Source organism: Macaca nemestrina, chromosome 11 (genome assembly GCF_043159975.1).
Source record: "Macaca nemestrina isolate mMacNem1 chromosome 11, mMacNem.hap1, whole genome shotgun sequence".
Taxonomy (NCBI): Eukaryota; Metazoa; Chordata; class Mammalia; order Primates; family Cercopithecidae; genus Macaca; species Macaca nemestrina.
Genome location: NC_092135.1, coordinates 76,424,143 through 76,447,739, shown reverse-complemented (window position 1 = coordinate 76,447,739; position 23,597 = coordinate 76,424,143). Strand labels below are relative to the sequence as shown.

Below are 23,597 nucleotides of genomic sequence, written 5' to 3'. Positions count from 1 at the left end.
CAGATTTTATCACTCCTAAAAATCCAAAAATGACCAGCAATTCTTTTTAAAATTGCCATGTGTGTGAACTAAACCTGTTTAACTTTCTGGTTACATAAAACAACTCCAGCTTAATCAATGTTTTCAATACACTCAAATGCTAGAAATACACCATTGTTTTGTCCCATTTCAGCCATACTATGAATTCACTGGGTTCTTCTAGGCTATTCAAAGAGCTAACCACCACTTATCATGTCAGTTCCACAAGAAAAATAAAATCTGTTTTCCAAACAACTGACTTACAAATGAACTACTGGAACACAATCTGTTCCTTAATTGGAAATTGTACATAGTTTCTATCCCACATGTTTCCTGAGAAATAGTAAAGACTTGGAGAGTAGAAGTCTATTAATAGAGATGTAATAATAAGACTATATTTGTGTTCACTGCAAATCATGGTCACTACTATCTTACTAGATATTCTGACACACTTTCAAAGCTTCTTCTCTGAAGAGAAAAATTTAAAAATTTTAACATAAATCACAAAACCTTTCCCAAAAACATTCAATCACAGTATGCTGCCTCTTTAATAAGAAAAAGGTACAGGAATGAATGCTACTATAATTCACCATGACTACCAGACAAAATTCTTTTCCTTAGCCATTTCAAGGTATTTTAGTAAAGTAACAATGCTGACTTTTATATGAACTTGGAACTTGCCTTTATTTTCCCCTAGAATCCTGCTAACAATTCATGCCTTCTTCTGAAATGTTTTTTAAGTGCAAGTATAGTGGTGGTAAAAGATCTTGATATTCTATAAATATATATCTAAGATACGATATTTACAAAGCAATCCTCAGCACTCCTTAGTTAATAACAAACCTGTTTGTAAGAGGATATATGAGTTTTCATTGATTGAGCGCTGTTTGCTTACCTCTGAATGAAGGAATCAATCAAATAAACAAAGTACAATGTTCAATGTCAGTATACTTCATTTTCAGAAATTACAGAGTCCCACAGTAATTTTGCTGAATATGCCAAAGAAAGAGACAGAGCCTATGCCACTTACTATCTGGGTCTTCAAGAGGAATATCATTACAAGAATCTGTATCTGAGTAGGTTCTTCGGCGTCGCTGGGAGAGTCGGTGAAGTGTAGATACTGGTTCTTTTATAGAGTGGCTACTCCTGCAAATTAAATAAAAAGCATTAAATTGTAAGGCCTTACATAAATAAAAACACCCTCGACTGGAATTTTAAATGACTTCTCTTTAAGTGAAAAAAGAATTATTTTTATGCTCAACGTCCCATGTTAGCAACATTCTACTCAGAAGTCAAAAACAAGTGAACCCATTTAGAAGACAGCTGGTAACCTGAAGAATATGGCTTCTGAGCTGAAATAAAAGGAAGAGGGGTATAATGAAGAAGTAGTGACTTCTGTAGGGGAGACTCCAGAGAGCAGACATATCAGTCGGTTTACAAATGTTTGAAAACTAAAAGTTATAGGTTTCATTAGTGCATGTATTTCAAGTCAATCCATATCTGACCAAACCAGCAGACTGAAAGAAATGGGCAAGGAGTTCATAGAGCTAGAGGTAGACTCACTCACAACAGCAAGAGAAGATAAAGATGGCAAAAAGGGGCCTAGAAAAACTTTTTTAAAAATCTGCCTCAAAAAATTAAACAGAGAAGCAAATCACCACCACCTAATAGCACCTCCGCTACTATTTTTGTAATAGCCCAACATTACTTACTTAATGACAACCTTGATTCATCAGGAAACAAATAAGATTTTAAAATTATTATTTTGTGAAGTAGAAAGGATAGAAAACTTTCTTTCATAAAAATAAAAGTTGAAGGCCGGGCGCGGTGGCTCAAGCCTGTAATCCCAGCACTTTGGGAGGCCAAGACGGGCGGATCACGAGGTCAGGAGATCGAGACCATCCTGGCTAACATGGTGAAACCCCGTCTCTATTAAGAAATACAAAAAAAACTAGCCGGGCGAGGTGGCGGGCGCCTGTAGTCCCAGCTACTCGGGAGGCTGAGGCCGGAGAATGGCGTGAACCCGGGAGGCGGAGCTTGCAGTGAGCTGAGATCTGGCCACTGCACTCCAGCCTGGGTGACAGAGAGAGACTCCGTCTCAAAAAAAAAAAAAAAAAAAAAAAAAAAAGTTGATTAAGCTTCCATTTTTCTGGAAAATTCAGTTGGTGGGACTCTTGATTCCCTGACAAAGTTGGGCATATACATCATTGGACTCCTCTGAGTATTTGACGGTTTAATCAAAGATTATATAATCATCAGGGGAAAAAATTAAAACATGACAAAACAATAAGGGCCCAGCATTTAACAGTGCAAATATAGAGAAATAAATGCTAATGTCACTATAATTAAATCACTTTCCAAAGAATCAAATAAGACAATCATAGCAACTTAAAGGACTATTACCTAACAAAATAATAGTTTAACAACTTAGCATTTTGGTAAGATCTATCCAGAAGGTAAGATTTTTTAATGTATTGATATGAATAGGTACTTTAAAATATCAAGTGGTTTCTCTTTTCAGCAAGATCTTTTTCTCTTAATGAAATAACAGCTCAGCATGAATAGATGATGCTATAAACAGTTGAGATAAAATGAGCCCCAGCTGTGGAGTCTTAATACATCAAAAATGTACTTCTGTCTAACTATAACTTGATATACAGTCATGCGTCTCTTAATGACAAGGATGCATTCTGAGAAATGTATCACTAGGTGATTCTGTCACTGTGCAAACATCACAGAGTGTGCTTACACAAAGCTAGCTAGTATAGCCTACTACAAACGTAGGCAATGTGGTATAGCCTATTATTCCTAGGCTACAAACTTGTACTGCATGTTACTGTACTGAATGCTGTGGGTGACTGTAACACAATGGTACATGTGTATCTAAACATACCTAAACATGGAAAAAGTACAGTAAAAATATGGTATTATAATCTTATGAGGCCACTGTCACATATGCAGTCTATCATTGATGGAAAAGTCATTCTTCATTATATGCCTGTATTTCAAACATCTAAAAAAAGTAAAATGGCTGGCAAGGTGCTTACCTTGCTGGTTAATTAATTAATTCATTTTTTTTTATGACTACCTACTGAGGCCAGGCCCTTATACTAAATACTAGGAGACAAATACAGAGAGATAAAATGCTGGTTTCAGAATCAGACCTAACCCATACAGAGTTTACATTCCACACCACTTGTTAAAGGCCCAGAGAACTTCCCTAAATAGGTATAGTTTGAGAGAACTTAATCAAAAGAAAAGGTTCTTTTACCTCTCTGAACTGCAAGAACCAGGGTGGCTGACAGAACGCTTCATCTAGAAATTTTGAAAAAAAAAAAAAAAAATTACCATAATCCACATGTCAAGTAGAATCATGCAGCTCTAATTTACTATTATCATAATAAACATAAATTTACTCAGAGAAAAAGATACCTGGCAAAACAAAATTTATCTTTCACAGACTCGAGTAACATAATTAGCACAACATAAAGCTTTCTCTCTAATAACCGTTAACTGGAATCTTTTTCAACACACACCAAAAATATGCTGGATTCTTTTTTCAAAAGTAAAAACCAAATTTTATACATAATATATATATATGAGTGTGTACACAAATATAAAAAACAGGGTATATAACTATAAATAGGATATAAATGTGATAAAAAGGAGTATCTAGCAAGCCAGAAAATATTCTAATAAATATCTCTTTTTAAAGGGAAGTAGTAGAAGAGTCAGGTAGCAAAGCTTCTCTTTACTATTAATTATTTAGGTAGCTGATATACAAATGTTCTGAAGTGTGGTTTTCATGGAAGACAGCATTAATAATTTAAGATTTTAAAGAACTCAGAAGAGCCCTAAGTCTCAATGGATTTCCAAAACATATATTTAAAAAAATAAAAAATACCTAATTAAGCAGAGCATTTAAAAAATATGATAAATACTAAACATAATTTGGAAGATCCAACTACTCCATCAAAATATGAAGGGAGGCAGTCAAGTAAAATTGATTATTTCAAAGTTTAACACGGTAGCAGAAAAACAAAGATTAAACTAAAGGTTTAGGGTGATTGCTTTTGTACACATGAGCCCAAGAGTCTAACAAGCCCAGGTCTAACATTTATGTTATGTAAATGCCTTCTATATTTGGAACATGAGCCACTAGTTGCTCTGAGAAATACCAGTTGAAATGATAAGAGATATGACCCACCCAATCTGTAGTCTGGGAACATCTGATAAGATTGACATTAAGATGCAAATGGACATTAATATCTCCTTTAACAGAAATTACTTCCTTTAGGCTTACTAACCCAAGGACATCCCCACTATAATAATCACTCAGTCTGTAGGTCCAATGACAGTTGTCTGAACTTTTATGATAACTTGAAATAAAGTTAAATGCAAGTTTACTCTAAGATGGATTCATTGAGATTCACTATATAAAGCGCTCATAAAGATCAGATTAAACTGTTTTGGAATACTCAAATTTTCAGCTTTATTTTTCATATAAATAAATGTAAGTTTTTCATATAAATAAATAAATAATGTTATTTAAAAAAAAAAAAAAAAAGAAGACTGTCTGACCTCACTTTCCATGCTATTTGTCTCTAGAACTATTACATAAGCCACAATTCTTGCTCTTTTTATCAAGTAAAATGGCATAGCTAGCAAAAATAAGCAGCTTCTAATCTAATATTTCCTAAATTAATGTATTAGATTTCCTGTAATTTTTCTATTGAAGGTTTTAGCTTTAAAAAGACAATTATTTTAGTTTCTTATATGTAAAATACACATATGACTACTCTGGACTAGAGAGCATTTGTAACATAAGGGATTTCCTGAGAAGTTCAATGCGGAAGCAAGGCAACCCTGAAGTTTTACTGCATTTGACTTTAAAAAGTACAGCTGTAAAAACAAAAAAGTGTACCCTTTGCATATCAACCTCAGGAACACAGCACTATACATCCATCTCAAAAGACTGGTTTCTTTGTTCACATATACACGTTAATTAACAGTTTATAGCATATCTACAATTGTCCTAAAAAGCAACATGGTCAAACTATGTTTTACTCAACACCACAGTCCTGTAAAATGGTATTAAAAAATACATAAAAAGGGTCAGGCGCAGTGGCTCACGCCTGTAATCCCAGCACTTTGGGAGACTGAGGCGGGCAGATCACGAGGTCAGGAGATCCAGACCATCCTGGCTAACATGGTGAAACCCTGTCTCTACTAAAAATACAAAAAATTAGCCAGGCGTGGTGGAGGGCACCTGTGGTCCCAGCTGCTCAGGAGGCTGAGGCAGAAGAATGGCATGAACCCGGGAGGCAGAGCTTGCAGTGAGCCAAGATTGCGCCACTGCACTCCTGCCTGAGTGACAGAGTGAGACTCTATCTCTCAAAAAAAAAAAGAAAAAGAAAAAGAAAAAAATATATATATATATATATAATGGGCTCAATTGTCAAATAAATTTCAGAAACACTGTACACTACACCTCCACCTCTCAGAGATTCATAATATACTTCAGCATAAAAGAGGGTGTGAAAAGCATAAAAGCTGGGCATGGTGGCTTATGCCTGTAATCCCAACACTTTGGGAGGCTGAAGCGGGAAGACTGCTTGAAGCTAGGAGTTTGAGACCAGCCTGGGCAACAAAATGAGACCCCATCCCTACAAAAAATAAACTGAAAAACTTAGCTTGAAGCCAGGAGTTTGAGACCAGCTTAGGCAACAAAATGAGATCATCTCTACAAATAATAAGTTAAAAAAAAGTAGCCAGGCATAGTGGTATGCGCCTGTAGTCCCAGCTCCTCAGGAGGCTGAGGTGCGATGATCACTTGAGCTCAGGAGTTTGAGGCTGCAGTGAGTTATGATGGTCAGCCTGGGTGACAGAGTGAGATCCTGTCTCTAAAAAAATAAATAAATAAAAAGGCTGTGACAAGTCCTATCAAACTGTCCTTGTCAGATTAGAGAAACCCAATTCATATCATTTAAGTTAACCTAGCAATTCCCAAATTAATCTGGCCATAAAACTCATTTTCATGGTACACTTGTCTCAGAGGAAACTATTAGCCCATCAAACACTGATTAGAAAACAATTATCTAAATAAATCTAGGCAATAATCTTTACTAACTCTCATATAACTAAATTTGCTGGGATAGGTAAGAGAACCTAGGAATAAGTTAGACCCTATTCTCCTAACAAACAGATCTTCAGGTAATTGCTGAAACAGCAACAAGGTGGCATTCTTACTCCTATAAATGGACTCCTAAAAACACTTTGATGAAATAAAGTCTCATTATAAAGCTTATCTCACCTACAAGTTTCTCACAGCATGCTAGAGCAAATTTATTAGCTCAGAAAGGACAACAGATCTGCCACCCCTGGCAAAAAGAGGACTTGTTGTTCTGAGTAATGAGGAAGTAAGAAACTAACACTGAGCACCTAACAGTAAGCAGGTCAGATCGTTTGCAGTGACTCTCTGATATACACTGTATTTTTACACATGAAGAAACTGAAGATCAGCTACTCTGAGGGTTCAGATCCAAATAGTGAGTACAAAACACCGTTCCCACTAGACTATGTTTCAAATTCCTTCTAACTCCTTTAAAGATTTACTTAATTGTACCCCATTGTGACTAAAACCTCATTCCGTTGTGTAATTCTTACCAAGCAGAATAGAGCCTCCCAATTTTTTCTCTGTCACAGCACTTTGTAATATTGTCCTAGATACTGGGGGAAATGGATGAAGCAGCCTGTGGGCAGGCCATGCACAGCCCCTCCAAGCGGAAGGAGATAAGGACACTAGCACAAGTGCTGAGCTCATCAGCTGAGAAGCTCTAATATGAAACAGTACAAACAAAAAAATTCAACTTGTTACCTGTTTCCCCGCCACTGCCTGTTTAAGCCCTTAAAAATAAATACCAAAATGAAACAAAAACCACATGCAACATTACTACTGAAAGAAAAAAACAAAACAAGAAGTTCAAACCATTTGAACAGGAGAAGGTGACACAGGAGAAACTAAGGGATCCGGATGGGGCAGTTGAAACATCTCAGGTTTAAACTTGGCATTGGCTATCTTCACACATTCCTCGAGCGTTGTGATGAACGTGTTACACGTGGCACTAAGCAGAGAAGAGGCTTCATTCATGTTCTGAAAAATTACACAAAGACTTGAACAGATTTGCATACAACGACATGGAATCATATACAACCTTATCACTAAATAAAAAGACATCTCCAACAGACACATTACTATGTTCAAATTTATTTAAAATACAATACCTTAGAAAATTAAGCTGGGGGCCGGGCGCGGTGGCTCAAGCCTGTAATCCCAGCACTTTGGGAGGCCGAGACGGGTGGATCTCAAGGTCAGGAGATCGAGACCATCCTGGCTAACCCGGTGAAACCCCGTCTCTACTAAAAAATACAAAAAACTAGCCGGGCGAGGTGGCGGGTGCCTGTAGTCCCAGCTACTCGGGAGGCTGAGGCAGGAGAATGGCGTGAACCCGGGAGGCGGAGCTTGCAGTGAGCTGAGATCTGGCCACTGCACTCCAGCCTGGGTGACAGAGCGAGACCCCGTCTCAAAAAAAAAAAAAAAGAAAAGAAAATTAAGCTGGGGCAAAAAAAAAGAAGAAAATTTAAAAATCTATGAATAAGAAATGCCTGTCTCCTAAACAATGTATGAACCTAGATTCTAAGAAAAACTAAGTTTTGCATTGAATTATCATATTGAAAAATCATGTACAAAAATTTATCTTAGAGAAATCTAACCTAAACAGTAATTTTCATTTTCCCAAAAGTGGTCACAGACATGGAATACCCTTAGAATTACTTAGTGGCAGTACAATTCATGTCTACCCTCTATCTGTTCTCCCACTTCTTCCTTGACAGAGTAAAAACCCCAATTTTGTTCAGGATCGCAAAGTGCCCTGATCCTGGGGGATGAATAGAGACTGATCTAAGCTAGTCATGGCTATTCCAAGACTCTTTACCAAATGCTCATTTTTTTCCTGGTTTCCCTTGAGCCAGAAAAAAACAAAGATGAGAAGTCTGCTGGAGAATTTCTGGGATTTTTGTTCCCTGATTCAAAACCAAGCACAGCAAGTTGAGAAGGACTCTCTCCACTCTGGCAGCCCCACTGCCTCCTGCCTCTTTGTGAGCTTGACAGTCATCTTGACACCTGGGGCATTAGGAGAAAAACTCAACACATCAAGAATGGCAGAGTGGAAAATGCAACAAGCCTGGGTCCCTAATACTGTCACCGAGCTGCTGTAGCAAGTGTGAGAGCACCCACCTCCAGGGAGCTTGTGGTCAGTTTGTCCTTGGGCTTCTTACACAAGATTCCTCCCCAACAGGAGAAAGTCACAGAAGAAGAAGGAAGATTTCTTGCTGCACTTCTATCAAGTTAGGCAAAAAGGGACAGGCAACATGCTGGCCTTTCACCCAGAGAGTGGTATAGCTCACCAGTCCTATTTTACCATAAAGAATGAGCCTATTATAGCCCGATCCTACTAATCTGAGTTTTGATTCCTAAGTCACTGTTCTGAGAAGGATTTGTTTTAAGTTATTCCATAAAGATAAGTTATCAACTCTCACAGTTGAAGCAGGGACCTTATTACCAAAAAAAGAGAATAGCAGCTGTCCAGTGAATTTATGCCGCTAGCCTAGAGAACAAAGCCTGGAATGCTTCTTCCCCACTCCAACCTCCAAATTATTAGAGTGGCTGCAAAGACAAGCCTTGATCCCCAGAGAAATATGCTACTTCATGTTCTTCTCTGGCCACACAGACAAAACCGAGAAGATGCTACAGATTTCCAGATAGTCTACAGTAGGCAGAACCCAGAAAAGCTGAAAATAACTCAATGTGAAAATGCCTATCATCTTATGGAATGACTGAGGATCTCCCCAGAGCACTCCAAAGCATAACCGCACATGAAGAGATCCTCTTTGCTCTACCTCTGCACTAGGAGATGAATGATTCTCATCATGGTGAACAAATTCCTGTATCGTATGAACTTGCTGCATTAAGAGGTCACAGTAGAGGCGAAGTTCAGACATTTTGGTTTTCAGCGATTCACTGGTTTCACTTATTTCTGAAAAGAACATATATAAATATCCAGTTAGATCATTTTCATATTCTTTGGGCAATGCAACAAAATGTAATCATTTAAAAAAGCAATGAATATAAATACCTATAGCTCAAGAAATGTGAGAACTTGGGAATAGGATACCAGAGCCCTAAGGAAACATCTTCTCTTTAGATAATTGGGAAAAAGCTGACAGTTACATGCCTGCCACATTTAGGTGATTTCCAGAGACAGGATGATGACCACTGGATATTTTATACAGGATATTTCCATTCCATTACTCATCTTCCATTTAAATAGTGCTTAGTTTTCTTTTGTGAATTGCTTTTTTATTTTGTCCTTTATACATTTTTTTCCAGCTCTGATGTTGATTTTTCTCTTAGCAATATAAACTGATAGTTTGTAAAAGTTCTTACAAATTAAGACAGTAATCTTTCCTCTATCTTATATACTGCAAATACCTTATCCAGATCTGTTAGCTTTCTTTCAGTTCTCTTTATTTTGGCTTACAGAAGTTTTAAATTTTTATGTAATTAAAACTATTATATATAAACATTCATTTATTTTCTTCTGATCCTTTCAGTTTCATTTTCACATTATACTATTTTCAACATTTTTTATTAAGAGCATACTTTCTTCCTTAGTATCTCCAGACAAACTAAACACCCAGCCATAATCTCAGCCACTCACAAGCCAATACCTTTTAAACTAGAAGTATAAGCTACATAGGAGAAAAATTCGTAAATTTCTGGTGATTCTCCACACTCCCTGGGCCAGGCCCCAGTGGCCTTGCTCTCTGATCCTAGCCACAAAGCCACTTTTGCCAGAGTGGACAAAGCAGCTCTATCTGCCCATTTAATCTAACCTAAATAAATTCCTGCTCACATTTAAGCCTGTTCTTTCTCCTTTTAAAAAAAAAAAAAAACTGTGGTAAAATATACATAAACATAACATTTACTATTTTAACCACTTTTAAGTATTCATTTCAAAATGTGGCATTAAGTACATTTGTATTTGTAAAATCATTACCACCATCCATCTCCAGAACATCTTCATCTTCCCCAGCTGAAGGCCTGTACCCACTAAACATTAACCCTATTTCCACCTCCCCCCGGGCCCTGGGAACCAACATTCTATTTTCTGTCTGTATAAATTTGACTGCCCTGGGTATTTCATATAAGTGGAATCATAGACTATATGTCTTTCTGTGATTAGCTTATTTCACTTACTGTAATGTCTATAAGGTTCATCCACAGTGTAGCATGTGTCACATTTCCCTTCCTTTCTAAGGCTGAGTAACATTCTATCGTATATTTTGTTTATCCATTCATCTACCAATGAACATTTGGGTTATTTCCATCTTTTAGCTATTGTGAATATCCATTCCTTCTTATCCTACCTGTAGCCATATTCTGTAATGTTTTCATATATTTCAAAATTGTTATAAATTCAATCCTCAGCCTTCATTTCTCAATACCTGTAATTTACCTGCTTTCACTAATGTAATGTGTATTTAATTATAAAAGTAACACATACTTAATAAAAAATTTTGAAAAATATAAAAAATATAGAAAAGAAAAATCAAACAACTGTACTACGGTCCGAATATGGTTAGTTTCCAGCAAAATTCATGTTGAGGCTAGGTCCCTAGTGTGGCAGTGTTAGGAAAGTAGTACCTCTAAGAAGTGCTTAGGTCATTAAAGAGGTTTCATACCTTCCTCAAAGGAGTGAGTGAGTTCTCAACCTCTTGGAACTACATTATGGGAAATACAGTTATAGTTACTATGAGAGCAGGTTGTTATAAATTGAGGCTGCCTCTTGTGTTTGATCTCTTTCTGCACACGCCCGCATTCCCTTGCTTCCTCCACCATGCTATGATGCAGCATGAGGCCCTCACCAGAAGCCAACTAGATACAGCTGCCCAATCTTGAACTTCCAGCCTCTAGGGCCATGAGTCATACCTCTTTTCTTTAGAAATTACACAGTCTCAAGTATTGTGTCAAAGCAACAGAAAATGAACTAAGACAAACTATAATCTCACTATCAAGAAATTGTCATTTTCACATTATATCTGTATATAGTTGAACTGATAACATAAATCATTTGCTTTGCTTTCAGTTTCTAAAAATCTTTTTGAATTGGCAATATGCATACATGGTAAAGTCAAAAGATACCAAAGGGTATACAGTGACAAGTGAGTCTCCTTCCCACAAATTCCACCTCCAAAGGTAACAATCTGACCAATTCTTACATACCTTTCCTAAGCCAGCCAAAGAATACTAACACTATATATAATTATGAATCCTGCTTTTTTCAATGATCATTTAACCTTGGGCATTTTCTCACACTGAAATTCGTTTTAAACATCTTACTATCTATATATCAGCCAATGAAAGCACGAGTTTAGGCTGGGCGCAGTGGCTCACGCCTGTAATCCCAACACTTTGGGAGGCCGAGGCGGGCAGATCACCTGACGTCAGGAATTCAAGACTAGCTTGGCCAGCATACAAAATTACAAAAATACAAAAATTAGCCGGGCATGGTAGCAAGTGCCTGTAATCCCAGCTACTTGGCAAGCTGAGGCTGGAGAATCGCTTGAACCTGGGAGGCAGAGGTTGCAGTGAGCCGAGAAAGCGCCATTGCACTCCAGCCTGGGCAACAGAACGTGGCTCCATTTAAAAAAAAAAAAAAAAAAAAAAAAAACAAGAAAGAAAAAGTTTATTGAGACATTCCCCTAAATTTATAGCTTTTACAAAATGTTTACTATGATAAAGATACATGTAAATCTACATTTCTAATTATTTCCTTGGGATAGATACTAAAAGTGAACAGGCTATTTTATTTATATTTATATTTAAGAAAGTACTCTCACCACAAGGGAAAAGTTTATAGTTACCTTTTTCTTTTTTAGTCCTTGTGTCAGTCAAACATGCTTTGGAGCTCCCCAGAGCAACCAGCCACCTCTGTCTTTCAGCTGCATTCACTGCCTTCATGTAGAAATGCTGCTCTCCGGGAATGATTAATTCCATTCTTGTGTTGTCTGCTGAATGAACTATGATGAAAAAGAGGAAATACAGTTATAGACTTAAGTAATTTAAGGAGAATCAAATAATCATCTAATCACACAGTATCAGATGCTTCATACACCTAAAACAATGAACTATCATTCATGATGCAGCCAGTGCATCAGTGGCACTCCCCAAACCAACATTCTCATATAGACCCAGGGTGATAATGGTGCCAAAGCGATGACAGAGTATGAAAAAGAAAACAGGGACATACTAACTACTGAGAAGTGAGACTCCCTCACCCACCTTGGGGCCACTTATCATATTAAATACAACTGCAATGAATGTTACACTATCACACATTTTTTACTGATTTCCTTGAAAGTAAAGTCTTTGTTTTCATATCCCCCAAGGCTAGGATAGTGCCTGACACATAGAAGGAATGTAATAAATGACAACTACAGCCACCATCTATCTGAAGAGTAACTCTATGATATGCCCTTAATTATGGATCATAGCATAACACATGGAAGCCATGTATATTTTGAAGACATTCATCTCTTTGCCTCTTTCTACCTCTTCTCCTACACACACACACACACCTCCTTTGATGCTCTGAGAAAAGAAAGCTAATCAGGAATTATGATGAGCCAATCCCAAGTCTTTGTTGTAAAACAAAATTTGTGTTAAGCTGTCATTCATCAATAAATATTTACTCAGCTCAGAGCAGTGCTAGTAGAAGGCAAGATAGAGGGGAAAAAAAGATGTCTTTGCTTCTATACAGTTGACTATTTAACCAAGATACAAACAGACACACCAAAAACAATCAGAATACGTATATGTTTAACTCTTTGGTGCAGAGATTTCTTGTGTAATTATGAGAGAAAGTAATTTAAGACAGGAAATTTAAAAGGCTTCAAGAAGAAGGATTTGATGAAAGCAGGATTTGGTTAAGAAAATGAATGAGAAAAAGCTTAAATGAGAAAATAAACACAGAATGTACTGAGAATATTAGGAAACAAGCAAAAATAGAGGCTTCCATTGTAGTGCAAAGTAATATTGATATTTGTTTAGCCAGCACAGTGGTGCAAGCATGCACTCCCAGCACCTGTAGACCCAGCAACTTGGGAGGGAGAAGGCTGAGGCAAGAGGATCACTGGAGCCCAGTACAGGCTGTGGTGAGCTACAATCACACCACTGCACTCCAGACCGGGTGACAGAGCAAGACCCTGTCTCAAAAAAAAAAAAAAAAAAGGAAAAGAAAAGAAAAGAAAAGAAAAAACGCCGGGCCGTGGCTCACGCCTGTAATCCCAGCACTTTGGGAGGCTGAGGCGGGCGGATCACGAGGTCAGGAGATCGAGACCATCCTGGCTAACACAGTGAAGCCCCGTCTCTACTAAAAATACAAAAGATTAGCCGGGCGGGCTAATTAGTAGTGGCCAGCGCCTGTATTCCCAGCTACTCGGGAGGCTGAGGCAGGAGAATGGCGTGAGCCCAGGAGGCAGAGCTTGCAGTGAACTGAGATCGCGCCACTGCACTCCAACCTGGGCGACAGAGTGAGCCTCGGTCTCAAAAAGAAAAAAAAAGAAAAAAAGAAAAAGAAAAAAATGTATATTCATGAATGGATAAGTTGGGAGGAGCCAAATTATGAGGGTCCCAGCAAACTCTGGCAGAAGCCCCAACTTATATAATTAATTGCTATAAATATTGACCAGATGTTTAGTCTATTATGGTGAGTAAGTGCCACAAAAACATTGCTATCTTATTATTCTACTTACATGGGCCATTCTTAGTTGCAGACACTGAAACATACAACCATGCAACAGGCAATTATGAATGCAAAAGATTTCTAGGCTAGGGTAAAACTACTGAACTCCTAAAGCTATAAGAGTAACTCTTCCTTGCTACTTGCCAATACTAGTGAAAGCACCAGTAATACCTACTTTAAAAGAAAACAATGCTCTAATTTCTAATGATGTTGCTACAAGATGAAACTAAAATAAGACGACTCATTTTTAAACATACCAGAATTTATGTATCCAATCAAGGGGGGTCCCCTCCAAAGTTGTCACCTGAAAAGGCAACAAACTTAAAAACGATGCTTCCAAAACATCAGAAAAGATGGACGAGACCTCTAAACACAAAACTACAAAACATTACTGAGAGAAACTAAATATCTAATTAAACAGAGTTAATGGAACAGAAGACTCAATTATCATCAAGAATATAATTCTCCTCAAATTGTTCTGTAGATTCAACACAATTTCAAACATTCCAGCAGATAGCTGTGGAAATTTATAAGCAAATTCTAAAATGTATAAGGAAATGCAAAGGGCTAACAACCAATACAGTACTGAAAAAGAACTAAAGTTAGGAGACTTTGGCTATCAGATACAAAGAGAATAAAGCTAAAGAAATTAAGGCAATGTAATATTGGCACAAGGATTAACAACAACAACAACAAAAAACAGGGCCACAGAACAGAATAGACAGTCTAGAAAAAGACCCACACATACATGGTCACTTGCTTTGTGATAAAGATATCTCCATGATGCAGTGGGGGAAAGGTTGTTACTAAGTCAGGTACAGACCTAATATGGACCTAAATATAAAAGGGAAAACTATAAACATTCCAGAAAGCAACACAGAAGATGTTTTCAGTGGGTCATAAAGGGATCCAATCAAAGAAATTAACAAATTGGACTTCACTGAAATTAAGAACTTCTGTTCCTCAAAAGGTATCATTAACAAAATGAAAACATAAACTACAGAGTAGAAGAAAATATCTGCAACACAGACTCATCCAGACTATACAAAGAACTCCTACAAATCAACATGAAAGATAGCCAAGGTTAGAAAATGGGCCAAAGACTTGAAGAGGACTTCAAAAGAAGAGAACATTCAACCTTTTTTTTCCTTTTTGTGGAGACAGGAGTCTCATTTTGTTGCCCAGGCTGATCTGGAACTCCTGAGCACAAGAGATCTGCCTGCCTTGGCCTCCCAAACTGCTGGGATTACAAACATGAGCTAACGCGCCCGACAAGAGGACATTCAAATGGCTAACATCTAAAAAAGCATTCAACATCATTAGTTATTGAAGAAATGCAAGTGAAAACCACCATGAGATACCACTACAAACACCAGGAATAGTCTGAATTTTTAAAATGGATAATACCAAGTTTTAGCAAAGATGCAGAACAACTGGAACTCTAATACTCTGACTGATTGCAGAAAAAATTGATATAATCACTTTGGAAAACATCTGGCATTATCTCTGAAAAAGATTATTGGCCAGGCACAGTGGCTAACGCCAGTAATTTCAACACTTTGGGAGGCCAAAGCGGGCAGATTGGTTAAGCTCAGGAGTTCAAGACCAGCCTGGTTTTTGAAACCCCGTCTCTACAAAAAACACAAAAATTAGCTGGGCATAGTGACGTGTGCCTCTGGTCCCAGCTACTCAGGAGGCTGAGGTAGGAGGATCACCTGAGCCCAGGAGGTCGAGGCTGCAGTGAGCCATGATCACACCACTGCATTCCAGCCTGAGCAACAGAGTGAGACCCTGTCTCAAAAAAAAAAAAAAAAGAAAAGAAAAGAAAAGAAAAAAAGAAAAAGCTTGTCTTCTTGACCAAATTTTAGTCAGGCTCATTTGAGTCCTGTACTCACCTAAGCTTCCTTCTCCATCCTTGTAGAATCCAGTTTTAGTAAGAATCCTACTAAGTCAGTTTAGCCAGAATCCCCTAACACCGTATTTCATCACGTGCCCTTGCTATCTGACCACATTCTTCATTCCCTACCATCTCCCAGCAATGTCTGATCACCCTGGCTTTGGCCTGCCTTCAGCAAGAATCCTGTTAGGTCAATTTAGCCAGAATCCCCACTTACCTCTTAGTAACTTTCCCTCCACTGATACCCTCTCTGCCTAACCCTGCTCCTTGGCTATACATTCCCACTTTTCCTTGTACTTGGAGTTGAGCCCAATTTCTCTCCTCCAATGCAATACTCCCTATATCTATCACAATAGTCCTAAATAAAGTTTGCCATACCATTTCAACAAGTGTCAAGAATACTTTTTTCTTTAACTGCTATTAAAGCTGAATGTATGAATATTCAATGCCTTAGCATTCCACTCCACTTCCAGAGATACACTAAACAGAAATACACACATATGTTCAATAAATGTGTAAGAATGTTTATGGCAGCTTTAGTCACTGTAGTCCCAAAATGGAAATAACCCAAAAATCCTTCAGTACTAGAATGGATACCAAAATTGTGAGATATTCACACAATGGAATACTATACAATAAGAATGACTGAACTACTGTTACATAGAACAACATAGATAAATTTCACAAACACGATGTTGAGTAAAAAAAAGCAAGACACAAAAGAAAATAGTGAATTATTCCATTTATAAAATGTTCAAACGGAGATAACACTTATATATGGCAATTAAAGTCAGATTAACGGCTACCTTTCAGGAAGACTATTTGATAGCTATGACCCAGAGCTCACCACATCAAAAGAAACACACTTCATGAAGGACAAGTATTTAAGCTAGAGTGGAGAAATGAAAATGACCAGGGGGAAGTCAAACAGTCACTCCCCTGGCACTCTAGTTTTTCCTTCATTCTCTTTGAAGAATTCAGTACTTTTCACTGCCATTTTATCTGATTTCGCCTCCACCCCACACACCCCAACCACACACACAAATGAATCAATGGTCCATAAAATCTTCCTTCACAAAAATTACAGCAGGACCTATCGCTTTATTTCTCCCCTTTTGGAAGAAAAGGAAACCATCTCTATCACCCAGAGGAACTTACCTCCAAATTCAGCAAAGAACCAGAGTTTACAACTCCAACTTCATACTTCATCAAAACCCTACAGAGCTGGCCCCATTATCTTTGGAGTAAAGCTTCCAATTTTTACAATATCTTTATATTAATTACAACAATAATAAAATAGAATGCTTGTAGACTGAAGGTGGACACTAAAGTAGTATCCACAAGAAATTGTTTGTCAAATGCAAATTGGAAGACTAGCAAAAGTTATTTCCATTCAAAATACATTTGTACAGGGAGCATGATAAAAAACTGTGTTTAATTGTGTTAACTGTGATGAAATGCCACTCCTGACTGCTAAGGATATAAATGGTATTAGAAGATCCCTACATGGTTAGAAATGCCTTTTTTACTCTTGTTTGGAGTATGCTGAAGAACCCTTGACTAACCTCCAGTTCCTCTAATTCCATATATTCACTTACCTTTAATTTCACAAACTGCCATCTTTATGCTTCCTTTGCTCCCTTTGCAAACATCATCCTGTGAATCATAGTAGGATAAGATTCCATTATCTAAAACAAACCAACGAGGCTGCCAACCTAAAAAGATCATAAATAACAAAAGGTCAATTGGAAAGACATTACTTTTACCACGTAGAAAACTGTGACTTCAAAACTTGCTATCCACATTATTTCTTGGCTCTCAAATAACATTCTGACAATGAAATTTTTAATCACCAAGGCTTACCAAAAATGTTTTTGCATCAGTCTCCACTTTACTGGGAGAGATTTCTGGAGCAATCTCCAGAGCAGCAAAAACACAGGGAGTAATACTTCTAATTCTAGCTCACAGTGTTCTCATTAACAACCCATAAGGCCCATCCTTAGTAATAGCCCTAAACCAGGTATAGCATAACTGCCCTCTTTTCCTAAAAAGGAACAGAGTTGGGGTTATGATATTAAGGGAAAAGCCATGGAAGACAGTGATTCTAGCCTTACCTATAGTATCATTCTTTAATTGGATAATCATACCCTGGGGGCGAATCTTTTCATTTCAATAAATCTCTAAAATTCCCAGTCTCTAAAATGTATAGATTTAATAAGATGACCTCTCAGGTGCCACCTGGCCCTCTAATTCTGCAATGTGACTCCTATGAAATACATACTTCTAAGCAAACTCCCTTAAACACAGTGAGTGCTAAATGAATTCCAGTCTCTTAAATAGAAGCTACATACCCTATGGTGAGAACATAGATTCCCCATGTGATCCCCTCTTCCCTTGTCTGCAGGTGCACAGCTAGGGCAGAAATCCTAGAAACTGCAGTTGTTCAACTGATATTTATTCAGTGACCAGAGCTCACATCTATCACAGACTTGGCTCCATGCCAAAGCTGGTGACAAGGATGACGGCTTTCCTTGGCACCCAATTCCCACTCCTCTTTGAAGCCAAACTTGGTGTTCCCTGGATGCTTGATTAGCATCCCTTATCAAGCATGCTACTAATTTACAACAGTTCACTGACTATTAACATGGTGACCATGCTGGGGGCAGCGTGACTGTCCTTGTTCTTTTTTTTTTTTTTTTTTTTTTTTTTTGAGACGGAGTCTCGCTCTGTCACCCAGGCTGGAGTGCAGTGGCTGGATCTCAGCTCACTGCAAGCTCCGCCTCCCGGGTTTACGCCATTCTCCTGCCTCAGCCTCCCGAGTAGCTGGGACTACAGGCGCCCGCCACCTCGCCCGGCTAGTTTTTTGTATTTTTTAGTAGAGACGGGGTTTCACCAGGTTAGCCAGGATGGTCTCGATCTCCTGACCTCGTGATCCGCCCGTCTCGGCCTCCCAAAGTACTGGGATTACAGGCTTGAGCCACCGCGCCCGGCCAACTGTCCTTGTTCTTTCCGTGACTATTAAATAACAATTCAGCACAAGTGTTCATGGGTAAAATGTACATTTTAAACCGTGGGTGTTCAAATCCTGGTCACTTTTGCCATAGCCTGCCACATGATTAATCTGATCTTTCCAGAGTCAGATAGTGCCGAGAGGGGAGATGGGTCAATCATCCTTACACTTTAATACAGATCCAGGACTTAATTCCCCAAAAGGATTTATCTCTAACACTTTTGAAATGACAACACTGAGTCATCATAAAAGATTAAATTTTACTTTGTAACCTTGTTTAGGAAGGCAGGGAATGCAGTAATACAGTTCAGAAAGATGGATATCTAAAGCAATTAAAAACCAGCAATTTTCAGGTTCCTGGAAGATTCCTTTTTGTGAAACAACAGAGTATTCCCTAATGAGACCTAAACAAATTAGAAAATAAGTTATTTTGGTATATGGACTTTATCTTGCTCAACACTGCATTCCCAGCAACTAGAATGGTGCCTGGCACGTAAGAGGTACCAAAAGAATCTATTTCTCAAGTGACTGAATAAATAAATGAATGAATAAATACCCCCAAAAGTGAGATATTTCATGGATTGCTGCTGCTGTTGTTGTTTTGTTTCTTTGAGACAGGGTCTTGCTCTGCTGCCCAGGCTGAAGTGCAGTGGCATGAACATGGCTCACCACAGCCTCGACCTCCTAGGCTCAAAAGGTCCTCCCACCTCAGCCTCCCAAGTAGTTAGGACTATAGACACGCCACCAAGACTTGCTAATTTTTTAATTTTTTATAGAGATGAAGTCTCACCATGTTGCCCAGGCTCGTCTCAAATTCCTGGACTCAAGTAATCCTGCCACCTTGGCCTTCCAAAGTGCTAAGATTACAGGTGTGGACCACCACACCTGGCAGATATTTCATATTAACCATGAGAATATAGACATACAATATATCTTTGAGAGTATATTGTATTGATCATGCATGGAAATGATAAAAACTATCTTTCCAAACACTCATTTACCTTATCAAACAAATTATAAGCAGTGGGTGGTGAAAATACACTCCTCCACCCAGGTCTAGTGTGCCTATAGAACAAATTATGATTTTGCAAGCCTGCAGTACTGCAATTCAATATCTCTTTAAAACAAATATTGGGCAAAATGATTCATTTAGAATTTGCAGCAACATGAAAGGTGAGTGGTTGAACATATCAATATAATCAAGCCTGTTAATTATCTCTACACACTTTTTGAAGAAACATTTAATAAAACAATTTCTAATTGATTCACACACTCAAATAACAGAGGGTAATATCTGTGAAAAAGAGTCACAGGTATTCCCTTTTTAAAATTCTTTTTTTTTTTAAATTCTTTTTATCTCAAACTACCAAATGTTACTGAAATTCTTACTCTCCACAAAGGATTCTCAAATAACACTATCTTTTTTTTTTTTTGAGATAGAGTCTCACTCTGTTGCCAAGGTTTGAGTGCAGTGGTGCAATATGGGCTCACTGTAACCTCTGTCTCCCAGGCTCAAGTAATTCTCATGCCTCAGCCTCCCAAGTAACTAGGACTACAGGTGCACGCCATCATGCCTGGCTAATTTTTTGTATTTTTTGTAGGGACGGGGTTTCGCCATGTTGGCCAGGTTGGTCTCAAACTCCTTACCTCAAGCTATCTGCCCATCTCAGCCTCCCAATGTGCTAAGATTACAGGCATGAGCCACTGTGCCTGAACAACACTATCATTACACTGAAAGATCACTTAGTATGAACAGCTGCTCATCCTAATGACCTATGATGAACTAAAATTAATCATCAGCACGCTGTTGACTCAAATTTAACTCTTAAAAATGAAATTCTTCCAACCAAAAGATTTCTTTTCAACCAGCTTCTACAATGCATACTAGAAGTTGACTAAATGCCCTGCAAAGACTACAATCTAAATCACATGCGGTGAAAAGCTCAACCACTGGTTATTTAGTACCATAGGAGATGAGGAAATGGCCACCAAGACCAGGTTTCACCTCAGTTCTTAAATTATGACTCATCTCAGTAATGACCCAATGGTTCCTCCGGCATGACCTCCACAACACCATGCTTAGGAATACTTGCAATGAGATGAGCATTTGCATCTCAAAGCATACAAGCTACTGTCTTTTTGTTTTATTTTGCTTTTTGAGACAGGATCTCATTCTGTTAGCCAGGCTGGAATGTGTGGGTACAATCATAGCTCACTGATCCTAGCTCACTGCAGCCTCCATTTCTCTAGCTCAAGTAATCCTCTCGCCTCCGCCTCCTCAGTAGCTGGGACTACAGGCGTGCACCACCACACCTAGCTAATTTTTTTGTTTGTTTGTTTGTTTGTTTAGTAGAGACCACATCTCCCTGTGTGGCACAGGTTGGTCTTGAGCTCAAGCAATCCTCCCACGTCCTCCCCCCAAAGTGCTGGGACTACAGGGGTGAAGCACTCTACTGTCTTTAACAGTTAACACTATACCTCAACCAAACAGTATAACTGCTCTCACAAGGGCCCAAATGAAAATGCCCAATAAAAAATATTTATCTAACTTTTAAATGTTTCCCATTAAAACATGTCACTTATAGAAATAAATTGACTTTTTAGTTTGAACAAAATAAAACATCTGTGTATCATAAATGTTAAAAGCATTTGCTGCTATCAATCTGGCTTTAGCATTCTAAGAAATCAAAAAGCAGGTATAACTGTAGCCCAGAGCTTTTGCCTGAAAAAGTTTATGTGCACATTTTGCACAAGATCAGGTGGGCACAAGTTGAGAGTACCACACAATTACTGAGGGATTCGATACTTTTGGCAGAGGGAATAAGTGGGCAGCAAGTCATGATTTGCCTATGCTAGACCCCCCAAAAAAATCTGTTTACTGTTCAAATTTATGTTAAAACCATCCTCTCACTTAGTGAGGTCATGGAATTCTGAAGTTAGAAGGCATGTCCAGGACAAAATAGCTAATCACCCTGGCCTTACCAGACTGAGGTCCTGAAAGAATAACTGACTTGCCTTGATTGTTGGTTGATGGCAGAGATTGGACTACAACTCAAATTTAAGGAGCTTTTAAATAAGCCAGACTGCCAATGTCATGGAAAGGAGCCCTTTCCTGCTGGCCTCTGATTTCTTCAACGTTCTCCCTTCCACCCACTTCACAGGTGAAAGTGACTTGCCTGCTCCCTTTCTGTGTATTGGCACTGTCTTCCACTATTTCCCACACAGTTAACAGAATTCCCCAACGTAAGGATACTTCATTGACAATCCCTAAGAGAATATTATCTGGGGACAGCTTCCAAAATCATGCTCGCTAAGCTCGAACAACCTCAACAAGACAACTTTTTAAAATAAAATGTTAAGGAAATTAGAAGAAATACAGAAAAGAGTTCTTAAAATTAAATCTTGTAGTTGAAACAATTAAAGGGTCCTTTCCAGTCCAATACTCTGACAACTCAGTTATTAACAAAATGCTCTTAAAGTATGAATACTAAGTGTGAATAAGGACGGAGATCGCAACAACACATGTAGGGTGACTGAGAATTGTTCCGGAGGCTACAGGAGGCAAAGATTGGTATTATCACACTAGCAAGTAAGTGGCAGGTGCATTTCCCACCCTCTAGAAGGTGCGCAGCCTTAAACCCTCCCCTGAAGAGGCCAGAAGGACTCAATAAGCCCTGGAATCGAGTACAGCGAATTCGCTCTGAGGGTCCGCGGAGGCCAGACGGAGGAAGAGAAGTCCCGGACCCGCCTTCTCCGCAGCCTCCTGCCTAAGCCCCTCCAAGCCCCCCGCCTCTCCCCTCTTCCCTCATCACGCGAGCCCCCATACCTGTGAGATAGTTGGTCCACTTGTACAAAACCCCCTCCATGCTTCAGAGCCCCACACCGCGCATCCTCCCGGCCTGGCGCCAGCCGCGGTGATGGGGTAGGCGCGGGGCCTGGGGCAGCCACTCCCGGCCCGCCCGGGCCCCCTCCCCCGGAGCCCGCCGCCCGCACGAAGTCGCCCTCTGCCTGCGCGCGCCGCCCGGACGTGGCGGCCCTTAGAGGCCGGAACAGCGGGCGCCGCGTGGAGCTTGGGGGCCGCGAGGCGCGGGCCCAGACATCCCGGAGTAAGCCTCGGCGGCTGCGGCCGCGACAACGACAAAAATGCGACCGCGACCGGCCTCCTGCTCGCGCTTCCGTGGCCCGGCGCTGCCTCCTCCTCGCCTGCCTTCCTTCCCCCCGGGCTCCCCGTTTGTTTTCATTGACCCCGACGTCGCTTTCACTTCCTGGATGAAAGGGGCCGGATCGTCCCGGGAAACCCCTCCCCGGCGGCGGGGCTGAAGGAGCGGGCGCGGCCTGCGGCCTCGCCGCCTAGCCGGAGGCTGCGTGAGGAGGGCGGACCTGCGCGTCGCACCCTCGGCCTGCCAGCTAGGGCAGCTCTTCTCCTCTCACGGGCCCAGGGCCAACAGTCCCGAGGCTCCCTAGTCTACCCCTGGCCGCCAAGGCCCAGGCCGACCGCCCCCGGGGGCCGAGGCCTTCGGGCTCCACTGCGCGCGCAGCCCCGGTGCCCACCCGAGGAGGAGCTCCCCACACACTCATCCCGCGGGCACTTAGTTCTCTCGGGTTTTCCTGGTTGTTTTTTTTTTTTTTTTTCTCTGAAAAAATAAATAAAAGCCTTCCTATTTCTGTTTGCTTCGTATTTTCCTCATATTCAAGGGGTCTGAAATTATCTCCTATGAAGGCAATGTGCAACAGACGGGGTCCTCTGACAAGGAATGGCGAGGGCCCCCCAAGGAACTGTCATCACGCTGATAATTAACCTTGGATA

At 39.6% G+C, this 23,597-nt stretch overlaps 1 protein-coding gene across 3 annotated transcripts in view; it reads right to left on the bottom strand.

Moving 5' to 3' along the window:
* Positions 1–23,256, bottom strand: part of LOC105468967 (pleckstrin homology domain containing A3) — a 46,930-nt gene extending 23,674 nt beyond the window's left edge. For all 3 annotated transcript variants that reach the window (XR_011610256.1, XR_011610257.1, XM_011719465.3), the window contains exons 1-7: positions 22,617–23,256; positions 17,379–17,495; positions 12,004–12,159; positions 8,977–9,113; positions 7,007–7,171; positions 3,290–3,333; positions 1,049–1,164 (exon numbers count right to left, since the gene is read on the bottom strand). Coding sequence is in view for 1 of the 3 variants with exons in the window: in XM_011719465.3 (XP_011717767.1) it covers positions 1,049–1,164; positions 3,290–3,333; positions 7,007–7,171; positions 8,977–9,113; positions 12,004–12,159; positions 17,379–17,495; positions 22,617–22,656 (775 nt within the window). In the remaining 2 variants the exon portion in view is untranslated. The remainder of the gene's footprint in view (positions 1–1,048; positions 1,165–3,289; positions 3,334–7,006; positions 7,172–8,976; positions 9,114–12,003; positions 12,160–17,378; positions 17,496–22,616) is intronic.
* Between the last annotated feature and the right edge of the window lie 341 nt (positions 23,257–23,597).